Source organism: Lepidochelys olivacea, assembly GCF_965140295.1.
Source record: "Lepidochelys olivacea isolate rLepOli2 genome assembly, chromosome: 8".
Classification (NCBI taxonomy): Eukaryota; Metazoa; Chordata; order Testudines; family Cheloniidae; genus Lepidochelys; species Lepidochelys olivacea.
In genome coordinates, this window is record NC_140418.1 from 105,538,097 (window position 1) to 105,553,140 (window position 15,044).

The following is a 15,044-nucleotide window of genomic DNA, read 5'->3' on the forward strand; positions in this document are numbered from 1 at the left end:
TACATGGTGGATGTGATCCACAGATACAGCAGGCCGGCCCCGTGCCGGTGTTCTCGCAGCCAGGCCAGCACACCATCGTTTTGCAGCATATGCACTTTCGCCTATTCACTTCAGTTTGAATCGACGGGACCTCCTGCTCCTGCAGTCCTGGCCTGCCAGCCCCATGTCCTCACAGGTTTGCCAGTGTACCTCAGTCCTGCTGCTGCTCCATTGAGCACAGATTGCCAACAAGGCTGAACTGTGTCACATTTTGTTAGTCTCTGCCATGAACCCGTTTTCACTTATCAGTGGCATGAGGCTGTTTTCCAGGGATGAGAAAACATGTGTTTTGAGAAACCATGTGGTTTCCCAAAGCCCTCCTGAGCTCTGGCTGGGCTGTAAGTTTGGGGTCTGAGAACATCAGCTGCATTCAGTTTCTTTGGTGAATCCTATCGAACGGTTTGCTGTCCGCATGGATCACTGAATACTTCATGCTGACACCTAGACGCTGCCTCTTCTCTTCACGACCCCCGAGTGCTCTGACGAAGCAGTTGGGGATGCGGGAACCATTGGATTCACTGGCTCTCTAACCCCTTTTACAAAATGAAACCCAGTTACATGCAAGCAGGATGTCAGAAAACCGGCTACCCCAGCTAATGGGCAGATGTAACTCACACCAGTTCACCTCCTTTTCCTTATGGGGCATGCGTAGGGTGGTTCAGACGGCACAGCTGAGAGTCTTGGGATTGAGTTAAACAAGTTGGGCTGAAAAGCTGGAAGATGTTCCCAGCAGTCGGGCCTGTGAGGCTGTGGAATAATCTGATCAGGGCAGTGGTGGGAGCCCCTGTCACTTCCTGCGGGGCGTGGCACAACCCTGCAGACAGAGAGCAATCCTGCATTAGCCGTTGGCGATAGGTTGGAGGCAGCCTGCTAAAGCTTCTCTAGCTCTAAGGTCCTGAAAATCAAAAGAATATTAGGCACCCGAGAGGCTTGAGAGCTGATAGTCTTCAGCACTCTTCCAATCCTGGCTTGACCTCAGTCCCCGCTGCAGCTAAATGCCACTGATACAATGTGGGCGTGGAGCTGCTGTGTTGCTTTAGTAAACATCTGAATTTGTGCAGCTTGGTTCCTGAAAGCCCTCTCTTGCTTGTTGGTTTTATTACCATGCTTAGGAACCCTCCACTTTCTTGCCACTTTGATGCCTTAATTGGGGGAACGTGTTAGCGGAGAAATAACAGCCAAGCTTTCTGAAAGCTCCCTGGCCTGGGTAGCAGTTTGAAAGACATGTTGGTGCTGAAGACAAGGGAGGTAAAGGGATGGATGGCAGTTCTAGAAGAACTTAATTCTGCAAAGCTTTTGATGGTTCACTGTTTCCAGAACTCTGTTGTTAGGTTTACACTCAACCTGTTTGAAAAGATGAGCTCAAAAGAGCCATAGACATAGGGATATTTTATATCCCTGGAGTAAGTGGGTGCAACTCCCCAGGGAGTAACTAGGCCAGATTCAGCAGAGAGCAAGTCACGCCTCTGGTATAAGGCAGTCAAAAACCAGGCGTCAGTAGTAAATTGACATAGCTTCCCTTCAAAGCAGTGTTAACAAAATAGATGAGACCGGTTCACGGAGTGTGGAACTAGCAAAACACATGCTAAACATCCCCACTGTTCCCTGGGTTTTGATGCCCTCGTTGTCTCAGCCTTCATCTCTGTTGCGTTGGGGCAGGACCCTTGCCTGTCCATTTGGTTAAGGGGCTAGCATGTTTTAGGGGCTCTATAAATAACCACCCCCCCAAAACTATGTGCAAAGGATGTTACAGTTGCACAGCAAACCCCCAGAAGTTAGGAAATGCTAGAATGAAGATTGGGCGTTCACCCTTCATTCAGCCCCCTTGTGCGATGCTCTAGGAGCCAGTCTTCTCGGGATTGCAGGCTCTCTTTTGTCCGGCTCACAGGATGGACGGTGCATATGGAGTGAGCCGCTGCTCAATATTTGGTTTTCTCCGCACTGAACAGTGTGTGGCTCTGGGATTTACGCACTATTCCAACCCTGTGAAGACAGAATTCTTGATTTCCTCCAGGCTGTTTTGTGGCGCTCATTACCAGAGCGTCAGCGAGCTTCACCAACAGGCATGGTGTTGTTTTCCCTCACCCCTGTGAGGGGTGGGGATGTTGTTACCCCTAGTTTACAGATGAGACACACAAGCACAGCTCCTTATGGTATTTAGGTGGCTAATGCCCATTGGTAGTAATGGCAATTAGGTACCTAGATACCTTTGAGGATCTGGGCCAGAGAGATTAAGTTCAAAAGGATCCACCAATTCTGGGTGCCCAGTTGGAGGACTTCATTTTTGCAGAGCACTTAGCCTTCTCTAGCACTTTATATGTTCAAAGCAAAGCTCCCATCGACTTCCCTTGGAGCTGTGAGTGCTCTCAAGTTGGGCACCCAGAAAACAACGAACACACAATTATCAGCCACCTGTGAAACTTTGGAGTTAAGTGACTTGCCCAGCATCTCCCAGGAACTCTGTAGCAGAAGCAGGGATAGACTCAAACTCTGCCTGGCCGTCTTTACCGTAACCATACAACACTTCTTTCTCTGCCTTCACTTCCCTAACCCTTCCCCAGAGCAGGTGCATTCTGTGCACTGAATGAAGCAGGGGTCCTATGGTCATTGGCACGTTTCTGACTGATCCCCATATGTCTGTTTTCCAAACACTGGATAACGATGGTGTATGAGATCTGGCCTTCAGTGGTGGTATGTAATTTCCCTAGGACATCCATTCAGTAACACTTTGTCCTCTACTTCCTGCTGTTGCGGACTTTTTGGTTGCTAGCCCTGGGATTCTCAGCTGGGGAAATTCAGGCTTCCTGCATGAAAGGGTTAAGTGAACTGCCACATAGTCTGCCTGTTGATTGTGAAAAATCTGCCCGGGAGGCCTCAGTTCTTACCCTTGCAGGAATATTTTCACATGCTCCATCCAGAGAAAATTACCATTTGTGCACTCCTAGAATTCAGCCACATTAAAGAGTCTGGAGAAATACCCTGATTGCCTACACAAGGAAAGGAAAACTCGACCTGCGCTCAGCACAGCAATCAGCAAGCTCTTGTGGTGACAAGCTCCTCTTACTAGGCACATGCTGCCTTGGGGAATAAAGTCCTTCAAGCTGACATTTCTGACTCCCCCTGCCAGTGGGAGTAATTTTGCTGGTAATTAACGGTAACAGTATGGGAACAATTCAGTGTAAGCCACTTCCCATTCTTCAGCCCAGTAGGCCACAACTTTTGTAAAATCAAAATGCTAAGTATCTCCTTGATAGCATGTCAGAATCCTCCCCCACTGTCATTCCTACCAGGGTTTCTGAACTTTGGCCACATCATCTGCCTCTCTCCCATGTGTCCCAATGTGTGATTGGATCCCCTGAAAAGTCAATCTCCTGCCATGCTTGCCAATCCTCCTAGCTGCATCTGAGGTGCATTGCTGGTGGCATTCTGGTTCCTTTGAAAAGAGCCAAGGATCTCTGCCTGTGAATCAACAAACAATTCAGCACCCGCTTCCATTTCTGCTCTGCTTGTTTCTTGCATGTGCAGTGAGGACATCCTTCATTTCAGCCAGATCATTTGATCAACTCTGCCCTGAGCTACTGCTCTTTCTTGTGCTCTCTCTGTTAGGCCACTAAGTAAAGACGCCACTGTAGTCTGTCCCCTGTCCCGTTCCCCCCTTCCTCCCCCCCCACACCCATTCAAGTTCTAGCTCCCAGTGACTCCCTCTCCCATCACCTTGGCCAACCTGCCTTCTGAGACCCCCTAGAGCAGACCCACCATGCTGCCCATGCTCTCCAACTGTTCCTCCCCACACCGGAAATCTGATCTGACCCACAGGGACATCTGCTTCACCACCTGTTGCCTCCCCCCACCCCGTCCAACACGAACAGCCCAGCCCCCCAGGTAGGGTTCAGGTGTGCAGGGTTAACACGATTGAGCAGTCAGAGTATGCCTTCGCGGTGTCAGCCCAAATCCTGAGGGTACCATCCTCCGGAGTGGCACACCAGTGTTAATGCAGGCGTGCTGCCAGGTGTGTGTTGACCCTACCGCTCAGCCAGAGTTCCAGAGATGCTCACTTGACTCCCGGGCACCCCCAGTTTTCTGCCATGTGGCCCTCTGGCTTGCTGGGCAGAGCAATGTGGCTGCTGCTTCCTTTGACTCAATTAACAGCTTACTCTCTCAGCTTTTCTCCTTGCCTTCCGTTGCCTCCTCAGCACCATTTCCAGGCCAGCCATGCCCATCTGCTTGAGATTGCAGCCTCCTGAGCACCGATCCAGGGCACCCCAGCTTCACGACATCTGCAGTCTCCCCTTGGGTCAGACGACCAAGCGGGCAGGCTGCTGCACAGAACTCTGGGGGGCCGCACTTTGGTCACCCCTGGCGTGTGCTGGGGGGTGGGCGGGGGAGCTACAGCAGGCCTTGGCAAACCCCCTACTGCCTTGTAAACCCAAACACCTTGGCTCCGCCGCCTGCTTCCCTTCTTTATCTCCACATGCCCCTTCCAAACTCCCCCCAGCCTGCCAGTGTCAGACTGCAGCTGCTTCCCCTCATGCTGCTCTCCCTTCACTTCCCCCTCGGGGATAGCTACGGCGTCCATGCAGAGAGCCGAGCAAGCGGTGCTTCTCTCTTGCTCTCCCATCCTTTCTGTCCAGGGGAGATGCTGCTAGGAGCCACCCAGTGCGGGTTTTCCTGCGGGTTTCTGTAGCTTCCCCTCCCCCCGCCTTAGTTTTAAAGAGAGCAAACACCCAGCAGTGGCTTTCCTCCCTGCTGTACAATGGAGCAGTAATTCTGTGCCAGGAACTGTTTTCTATTGGATTTTAACAGGTTTATAAAACAGTGCATGTAATTGAGTGAGTAAACGAAACGTTTTCTGGAGCCCCTGAGGGCTGGGCCTTCGGGGTGGTCCCGGGCCTCCACCCTAACCTTGTTTTTCCCCTCCTCCCCCTCCCCTTTACAAGGGAGCATTGCCACCACCAGCAGTGTGTCTAGGGGCTAACTGAGCAAACAACAAGGAGATGCTTTCATGGTGCTCTTACTGGGATGCCACCACGTCTCCTTCCCCCAGAAAGCACGGCCCGTGCTGGAGAGGAAAGCCCTGGGCCATTAGCGCCCAGGATTATGGCTGGGTTTGTGCTGGGATTCAGAGTAATTTCCGCCCCTGTGTTTATTTGCATTACAGTTTGTTTTGAATCAAGCCGCAGAGGTTCTATGGCTCCCCACATACCGGGCTTGCGTTTCTAAGGCGCTTGGACGCACAGTGCCTGTAAACAAACGCCTTGTGAAGCAGAATTGCATCTGTAACCAGTGACAGATTTTTGATTTGCACCCAGTGAAATCTCCACAGACATTCAGCTTGAGCGCCTAGACCAACTCTGGGCTGGGCCGCGTCAGCAAATTGCAGCAAAGTGCTAATTGGGTGTTTGAAGGTGTCGAGCCGCTCTGCGTTTGCATAGCACCAGATGCTTTAATCCCTCTTCTTTCTGCGCAGTCTGAATGCAGCTGTAACCCTGGAAGTGTCACAGAAACCTGAAGGGCGAGCGGGATGGGGCTCCAATGCTCCTCTCCCTATGCCCAGGGGTTCGGCATGAACTGAGTTTGCGGAGATCAGGCTGAGCCACTGTTGGGCAGAAGCCATGTCTGTAACTAAACACTGTCTGTATTCAGCTCTCCTTAGGCTCTGATTGGCACACAGCAGGGGCTCAGAATGACCTTTCATCTGTACCTAGGGCTTTCCAGAGAGGTCAGGGAGGAGGCGGGCAGTGGGCATATTCTCTCCTGCCTCCTGCGTGCCTGCCAGGTAGCTGCTCAGCTTTTAGTTTCTAGCCAAACCATTCCGCTTCGTATTAAAAACCAGTACACGGATTTAAGTTTCACCCCCAGACAGGTGAAAATGGGTCTGGTGGCTTCATTGTAGTCTCTGATCTAGGAGCAAGGCCCAGGGGAGACTACAAACTTTCAGAGTCATTGGCCCACTCGTGCTAAGGCCACACATCACATACTGGGGCTGGCTGGCTCTCCTTAGTGATACCAACAGGCAGTGTAATTCAGCAGACCGAGCAAAGGGGCTGGGAGTCTGGGAACATGGGTTCTTTCTCTACCATATCACTGACTGACTTCATGACCTTGGGCGAGTCACTTAACCTCTCCGTGCCTTGGTTTTCCCATCTGTAAAATGGGCATGGTGGTGTTCAGCCGCCGTTGTAAAGCATTTTGAGTTCGTCCAATGTTAAAAATGTGAGCTATTGTAAATAATTGTGAGCTGTAGAAGTGCAAAGTACCCCAGAAAGGTGGCAAAATATTTTACAAGATACAGCAAAGCTCCACAAGCCTAGGACAGGAACTGAGGGACACTGGATGAAATGAAATGAGGTGTGTGTTAGAATAGATTAGTGCTACAAATGAATATACTGAAACCGAAATTGACATGAGTCTTTACAAACTTCAGTGAAGACCCATTTTATCTGCAAGCTATAATGTGATGAATCCTGCTGGAATCTGTCCAGGGTCTTATCCCCATCACACAAATCAACATGATTGGCAATCTACTTGGAAGAGGTTCAGGAATGGAGTAGCAGGAGTTGCTCCAGGGCCTGTCTGAGGTGTATTGGGAAGGTTGCAAGGGGGCGAGGAATGGAATAGCAAGACGTGCTGCGGGTCTGGTTTAAGGTACATCAGCAAAGCAGTGGGGGGTCCAGGACTGGAGTGGGAGTAGGTGCTACAGGCTGGGACTCGGGTCTGTTGCTTGCATGGTGCCTACCTACATCGTATTCATACGTGGCACCAGGACAGTCAGTCCTTCATTATGTAAAGCACCGGATTTTCCCTGGCATGCCTCTCTGGCCAGTGAGGAGTCTAACACTAAGTAAAGACACCAAACCAAAAGAATAAATGGGAGCGAGTGGTGAGGATTGGATTTCGAAGTTGGAAATCCAGGCTGGGGCTCTGAGGCATGCCCCATGGGTTGGAAGGCTTGTTAGGAGCAAAGGGTCCAATTGCCCACTATGGTACTGAAAGCCACAGGCGACTCTGAGTTGTTCTCCCTAGACTGGTGGGGGGGCCTCTGGAGTGAGTCCCTGATTAGCCCATGCAGTCCCCATGCTGAAGAGATGAAGGGTCGGCAGGAGTGGTGCAGGGATAGGGTGACAGCTGGAAAGAATCTTGTTGCAGGGCCAGGACTCCTTGAAACTTGGCATTATGTTAAAATGGAAGGTCTCCTGGCATTAAGTGTGTACCTGGAGCACATCAGCCGCGAGAATCATAGAATCATAGAATACAAGGGTTGGAAGGGACCTCAGGAGGTCATCTAGTCCAACCCCCTGCTCAAAGCAGGACCAATCCCCATTTTTTGCCCCAGATCCCTAAATGGCCCCCTCAAGGATTGAACTCACAACCCTGGGTTTAGCAGGCCAATGCTCAAACCACTGACCTTGACTTGCCAATGGATCGGGACTGCTAAGGATTTGCTTAATCTTGGCTTTCCAGCAGCCTGGCAAACTCTTCCTTGCCCAGGGGAGTAACGGAGATGGGCAAGTAAAAGAGCACGAGTCTTTACCATCATTATGGTTGCCACCCGCCAGCATCTTAGTCAATTCCCTGTGTGTCCTAGGCCCATCACTGCAGTGTGTGAGCACCTCATGACCTTGAACAGATTTGTCCTCACACCGCCTGGGAGGCGGGGCAGGGCTGTGATCCTGTGACGAAGTGGGACTGTTCTTAATGTTTCCTCTGAATACTGTGGGGGTGCCTCAGTTTCCCCTATGCAGTTCTTAAGTATCTAGGTGGTGGGGTAAGGATGTATGATCATTGCAGAGCCCTAGAGGGCAGGTGTGTGCAGGGGCCTGGACACAGAGAATGGCCGACACCCTGTTTCCTGGCAACTGATGGCCTGGGCCCTTCCCCCCTGCAAGGTGAGAGCTAAAGTGTTGGAGAACAAAGGAATCAGGTGACCTCCTGGCCTGGGAAAGGGACAAAGCCCAGGGGAGGAGGGACTGGAGGGAGTTTCAGTTTGGGGCTGGCTGGGACATGGAGTGAAGGGCAGACATGGTTGTCTGGCTCAATGCCCCCCAGAATGGACCCAGCTGAGGGGTCCTGTTCTCTGCACCTACAAGCTCTGTTTTAGACCATGTTCCTGTCGTTTAATAAACCTCTGTTTTACTGGCTGGCTGAGAGTCACGTCTGATTGCGGAATTGGGGTGCAGGACCCTCTGGCTTCCCCAGGAGCCCGCCTGAGTGGACTCGCTGGGGGAAGCGCACGGAGGGGCAGAGGATGCTGAATGCTCTGAGGTCAGACCCAGGAAGGTGGAAGCCGGGTGAGCTTTGTGTCCTGCAGACAGGCTGCTCCCAGAGAGGAGACTTCCCCAGAGTCCTGCCTGGCTTCACGGGGAGCAGTTCCAGAGCATCGCCCAGGGACTCCGTGACAGATCCTCACTGGACAGCTGGGCCCTGAGGCACCTAGAGGCTAAGTGACTTGCCCAGGGTCGCACAGGAGTCTGGGGCAGAGCAAGGGGTGATTGTGCCTTGGCCACTGAATAGTCACTCAGCTGGTGCAAAGCTGGGGGAGTAGCCAGAGACGGGACCTTGTCAAACTGGCCACTCCTGACAGCTGGAAGCCTGAGTCTCGTTTTCCAATTTCACCTCTCCCAGAGGTGGGATATGGGAGTGTGAGCTGGAGTCTGCCTTAAGGGTCCCTGCTGTTAAGCCCACAGCCCCTTGCTCACTGCTGATGTTGGAAAGGGCCTGTCTATTCCTGGATCCTGGGGGCAGGAAGCAGCAAAGGAAAATCCTGCCTCTTGACTTGTAAAAAGAAAAGGAGGACTTGTGGCACCTTAGAGACTAACCAATTTATTTGCGAATACAGACTAACACGGCTGTTACTCTGAAACCTTGACTTGTAAAGTGGGCCTGTTTGATCAGGGATCATAGACGCTCACAATCCCTTCACAAGTTACTTGTGACGCTGGGTCTGATCCTGCAGGGTCCTGAGCGCGCCCAGCCCCTGCTGACTGCAGTGCAAGTTGTGGGCACTCAGCACTCTGAAAGGCCCAGCCAGACGTAACGTTCCTGTCACTGTTTCCCCCCGGGTTCGATGCTTCCATGCCGGTGCCCAGACATACACCTGTCGGTGGCAGCTGTGCTTTGTGGAGTAAGTGACACATCCGTGTGAGAAATCTCATTCCATTACCCTTCTGGTGTTTGGTCCGTGGTGTCGGCCTTCGCCATGTGGGTGGGACAGTGACTAAGACACATGGGGATAGGGGGATGGGGATCAGCCAAGCAATGTGGAAATTCACTGGAATCTGCTTTTCCCGTTTTCTCCTGAAGATGCTGATTTGAAAAGTGCTGGGTTCCAAACTCTGCTACAAACCCCAATTCCTCCTTCTTTTTTTAATCTTTCAGCCAAACACATTAACGAAGTCATTGTGGGCAGCGAACAGCTGATGGAAATCTAACATGCCGCTTGTAAAGATGCCTTCAAGGAAGCCAGAGTCCGCACCTTCGGAAGACCCTTCGTCTGGAGCAGGCCTGGCAGAGCTTACAGCGTCATCGCTCCTTTCCCGTGCAACTTTGTATTTATGTCTCAGTAAAGAAGCGTTTCCCAAGTTGTCTGTCTCTCCCCGGGCCCCTCCCCACCTGGCTGATCTGCCTGGTGCTTTGCAGAGTCTAGTATTGGTGCCTGCCCGCTGAGCGAATGCACTGTACTTTTCCAGTAGCACTAAGCTGGGACCACACAGACTGTGCCCATTCAAAAGAACGACTTAGCTGATCTCATTCGATACAAACCCAGGCTCTGTGGGCTTGCACCACCGTCCCAGTACCTTAGGGAAGCCAGGAGCTGCTTTATGCATCTTGAGGACACAATGGGAGGGCTGGAAAAGCTCAGCAACAAAGCAGGGTTACTTCCTTGCTGTTCCTGCAGCTTCTCCAACTTTCCCACCCCCACCCCACCCCCCTTCTTCCCTGGGACAGACACGTTGAATCTACGCAGCTGTTTTTAGTCTATACTGTGATTGAGGCTGGTGCGCCAAAGGCGTTCCCATTCATACCCTCTGGATTTGGCCTGTTGCTTTGAAATTAAGCCCGAGACCGCACGTGTGGGGAGCGGGGAAGGAGGAAACCTGAACATAATTAGAGGTTATGTCACCATCAGTGCTATCAGCCTTATTTTGACGGCCCCTTTGCTTGAAAGCCCAGCATGTGTGAAGCCATGAGGTCCCTCTCCACGCACTTAAACTGTATGTGGGTGACTCACGAGGCGAGATGAGTAACAAGCTGTCATGAAATCCAGGGCCTTGTGGTTGGTCGTCCTGCCAGGATGGGAAAGTACCTAGATGGGATTGAAGCGCAAGCTTTTCTTGCAACTCTGCGAATTGGACTGGGGTTCCTGCCTAAACACTCTTGACTGGAATCCAGTTGGATTCAGCGGGGCGCTTATCTGGGCCTGGCAATTTGGCATGGAGAGGCGCTTCCAGCTAGTGGCTGGGAAAGATGACATGTTATTAACTACGGAGATCCATTCAAAGGCATGTCTCGTGGGCACAGACCCCCTGGCAGAAAATCTCAGCTTCCTGGCCCAGATGACAAGGGAGAGGTTATAATCCAGCCCTGCCCTGCCTTTCATACCTTAAAAACCCACATTAAAGGCCCGCCTAATAATGGGAAGGGTGGTGTGCTGGCTCGGAGGGCTGTGTCAGGCTGTGGAGAGCACAAGGCAAGCTAGAGTTCAGTTCAGGTTAGCATCACCTGCGAGGCTGGTGGGTGAATAGATGTCAAATCCCTTTCCTCCAAGGATCTCAGCTGTTTTGTGTATGTTAATGAGCTATGCCTTGTATGGGAGGTAAGTATCAGACCCATTTTACAGATGGGAAACGAAGGCACAGAGAGGCTTAAGTGACTCGCTTAATGTTCTGCTAGAAATCTGTCAGTGCCAGATGTAGAGTCCCGATCTCCTGAGTCCCGGGGCTTCCCCTTCAGCCCAAAGCCATCCTTCCCGTCCGTCTATTGATTTACGCATCTTCTTAAAAACCAGCTTCCCCTAGGTTAATAGCTTCAGTTTTCTCTCCTTGGGCCGTAGTTCTATGGTAACGCCTCGCTTTAGCGCTTTGGTTTAGCTCATTTAAGGAGAGGCTCTTCATTGTGCAGTTAGAATTGTGGTATTAATTTAGCGTTCTCTGACACTTTCAAACCTCGCCGGGCTCTGAGAAGTATTCTTTTCCCTTTATGACCTGCAGGTGTTTGGTGTGAGATAAAAGTAGATCTCAGAGCAAGATTTCACAGCCCGAATTATCAAAGCAAAGAGTCCGTCTTGATGTACTCCACGTGTGTGGCAGTAATGATGAAGAGTATTTCGGAAGAGTAGTTCCCTCACAAACCCCCAGGCAGGCACCGAGAATTAACCCTTGCCGACCTAGCGTCTTCGTTGACCAGGTGAATCTATGAAACTAGCTATCAGGGTGAAATTTTCAAAAGTGCCTCTGTGACTAAGCGCCTAAATGACTTTTGAAAATAGGACTTAGGCTCCTAAGTCACTGACGTGCTTTTGCAAATATTACCCCATAGCTTTAACGCATGACTCTCTGGGAGTGCAAACGTGGTTCTTCCATACAGTACACATGTGGCTCTTCTCACCATTGCTGTAGCAATTGAGCGAGTTGGTGTCTCTTACCCATTTGCAATGTGCCCATCACCAGGATCTTTAGGCACTCTGACTGTGATGTACAAAGCAGCGTACTTTTGAAAGGATCAGACTTGCCAGCCCTCTGTAGATGTTGGCGCTTTTGGAGAAGGCTTGTTCTTGAACGTTTTCAAGGGGACACGGAGCTGGCTGTTAGCGTCACTGTTGTGAGAAGGCTCATGAAACAGGGAAATCCTGCAGGACACCCTGAATGCAGCAAAGCCGGGGCTCACCATTTCCAGTGGCAGGAAGCTCGCCAGCGGAGGGCCTGGTGCCGCGAACATCTAGCCCTTGGCTCCTGAGAGTTTTGCCCTGGGCTCTCATCCCCTTCAGCATCTGTTCCCTTCAGCTGCCGAGAAGGGTCTCAGAGAGAGAATTGGCATCTGACTTAGCTAGGAGTCAGCCCATTGGGCGCTTTATGGCTTAGCAGCTCGGGAATTGGCGAGGAGGCAGTGTCAGACCTGGAGTGCTGATGTGTGATCTGGCCGCTGAATGCTGGTCCAGCCAATGGTCCATGTGGCCTTCACCTTCAATCCTAAAGAGAGCCTGTTGCAGACATCCAAACTTAAGGGGGTGACAGCATGGACAGCTATTGCTTTGGCTGCATCTAACAGGAAAGAATACAACCTGCTGGCTAGGCAGAGAGCGGATGGCGTTTCAGGCCGCAGCTGCTGGTCGCGGGGCTTGGAGCACGGAGAAATCCAGAAGAGCCCTAAGAGTTCATTTGCCTTGACAGTGGGAAGATGCTGTCAGTGGGAGGCAGGCTCAGGGCTCCTGGTCTAGTCCCCTGCTTCCATTCACTCCTGTGATTGCCCCACGTTGTTCAAAACAGGCAGCCCAAGGGCATGTGATCTCCATAACTCCAGTGGTCAGGCCGTCCGGGAGACATGATGAGCTGGTAGGAAGAGAGAAGCAGCTGGTTGTCAATTGTGCCCAATGTCATTGACCTGGGGCTTCCCCTATCGGTCGGGGTAGATGGGCACGGGGATAATCAGAGCTTTCAAATCCACTGACCTTTGGCGACTAATCGTTTGGACTTTGGAGCGTAGCCTGGGGGGCACAAAGGAAGGTAAACGGACCTCCTGCTACAGACACTCAGTGCATCCACTGAGCATCCTGGCTTCCTTCCCTCATCCATATGCCTAGCAACAGTGTGTCCTGCAGGGGTTAGAGGACAGAGAGAGCAGCTAGTATTTACTTGGGGAGATGTCGCTGCTTTGTTCACCGTGCTAACCGCAATGTGATCTAGCTCACAAAAACAGACCTGAAGCCGAAATCCCGGGTCTGAACCTTACGTTACGTTTCACGTAAGTCAGAAAACATTGCTGAGCTAGAAGCCACATGCCCTCCAATGTTCTTCACCCAAAGCTGCATCATTCCTGCCAGCTTGCTTGCTTTCGCCCCTCGTCTGCCTTTCATGCTTGGTGGCTTTGTTTTCGCTGGGCTGGCTTGGGCTCCGAGAGGAGTATTTGTCAAGATGCCCTGCTGGTCCCACCAGCTGTGCCTTCGCTATCAGGCCAACTGCTGTGTGGCCCAGGGACAGAAATGTTCTAACATCTCACTTTCTGCACTGCCAGGCTGCACTGGTGTCACGGAGTGTGGGGGAGTCCAGGCCCTGCACCCCTCTTCCTGGGATCCACTGAGACTCTCAGCCAGCCAGTAAAACAGAAGGTTTATTGGACAACAGGAACACAGTCCACAACAGAGCTTGTGGGTACAACCAGGACCCCTCAGTCAAGTCCTTCTGGGGGAGCAGGGAGCTTAGACCCCAGCCCTGGGGTTCCCTGTGTTCCTCCACCCAGCCCCAAACTGAAACTAAACCCACCCAGCAGGTTCCCTGCTGCAGCCTCCGTCCACATTCCTGGGCAGAGGTGTTACCTCCCCCTCCCCCTCCTGGCTCAGGTGACAGGCTCTCAGGTCTCCCATCCCCAGGGCACATTCCCAGGTCAACACTCCCCCCTCCCTGCTGAGTCGCTGAGTCACATAGTCACATCTGGCCAAAAGCTCCAAGGAGCAAAGGCGGGTTCGCCTGGTTCTAAAAGGGCAGCTTGGTTGTCTCCACAGGCCGGGCCCAAATGCGACACTTTTCCCAATCCCCTTGTCAGCGTGTCAAGATCCGCCAGTGCTGAGACCTGCATTCGAAATGGGGACAGCGACTCCCTCAATCCGCAGCTTCCCCAAGCACCTGGAACGCAGCCCATGCCTTTGGCAGCGGCATGCTGGATCACGAGCTTCGATTGTCCTTTGATTATGCTGAGCGCACCCATGAGTGGCTTCCCAATAGACAGACAGGGTCCCTCTCCCGCAGAGCCTCAAATCTGGACTTCGACACGACCCCCCAAGGAATGGTAACACACCGGAGGGAGCGGAGCAGGAGTCTTACAAGGGTTGAACAGTGATGTGCTAATTGATCCCCCGTCTCGGTGTCCGTTCTGTCCAGCCCTTGTCCGTCGGGGAGAACGGAGCCTGTGCCAAGGCACAGGCCTGAGAGTGACACAGACCTGATGCAGCTCTCCAGTGCCGGCTCCAGCCAGCCGCCTCCCCTCGATCTCCTTTCTCCATCAGTAATGGGGGGGATACCACCGTGCCAGGGCTGCGGGGAGTCACTGTTCTAAGCTTGGAGATCCTCGCGCACAGGCTGCGAGGGGAAGACCAAGTCTTGTTCTCGCCTGCCAGGGCACAGCACTGGGCGAGGAAAGCAGGCAGGCCAGGGGTGAGATTCAACACGAACAGCGCTGAGGATAAAATCTGCCCTGGGAGCTGACAGTGGGAATCCCAGCGAGTGGATCCTGGGGGATTGAGGGGTCACTGATTAGCTTTTCAAGAGGGACCCCGAGCTCCCCAACTCTAGCAGGCTGAGCATCCACTGATGGCTGCAGGAGCTTGGCCTGGGTGAATGCTGCAGGATTAGGCCCATGTACGGTTTCTTTCTTGTCTCTCTCTCTGGATCCTGCAGGTTTTTGGTTTATCTCCTGGGTGCCAGGAGCCAAGATGTGCAGCCTTGCCCCTACCTCCCAGACCAGTCAGCATAGAGTAATTCCTGAAAGGCCTTTTAGTCAGCAATCTCAGATCTGTTCGGATATTAATAAATAAGGCAAGAGATCAGCAACCGATATAAACTTGTATGTTTACAGCTTTTAAAAGGCCAATACTGAATTATTATCTTTGTACAGGAAGCAGTAGGGTTGTTGGAGTGAATCCAAGGCCAGCTGATGAGCCTGGATCGGTGCCTTTACAATTCAAGGCAAATGGTGGACTGGTTTGGAGAGGAAAAAGGGATTTTCTTATTTTTGTTTTTCAGAGAAAATAAAAGGGCAGCCTGCCACTTCCCCCTCCGTCCCCCGCCCGCAAAGCA

General features: G+C 52.1%; 1 protein-coding gene across 1 annotated transcript in view; it reads left to right on the forward strand.

Moving 5' to 3' along the window:
- EIF2B3 (eukaryotic translation initiation factor 2B subunit gamma) overlaps nucleotides 1–9,617 on the forward strand; it is a 136,045-nt gene extending 126,428 nt beyond the window's left edge. The window contains exon 12 of the mRNA XM_084636893.1: nucleotides 9,415–9,617. Within this exon, the coding sequence (XP_084493019.1) occupies nucleotides 9,415–9,467 (53 nt within the window). The 3' untranslated portion in view covers nucleotides 9,468–9,617. The remainder of the gene's footprint in view (nucleotides 1–9,414) is intronic.
- Nucleotides 9,618–15,044: the final 5,427 nt, after the last annotated feature.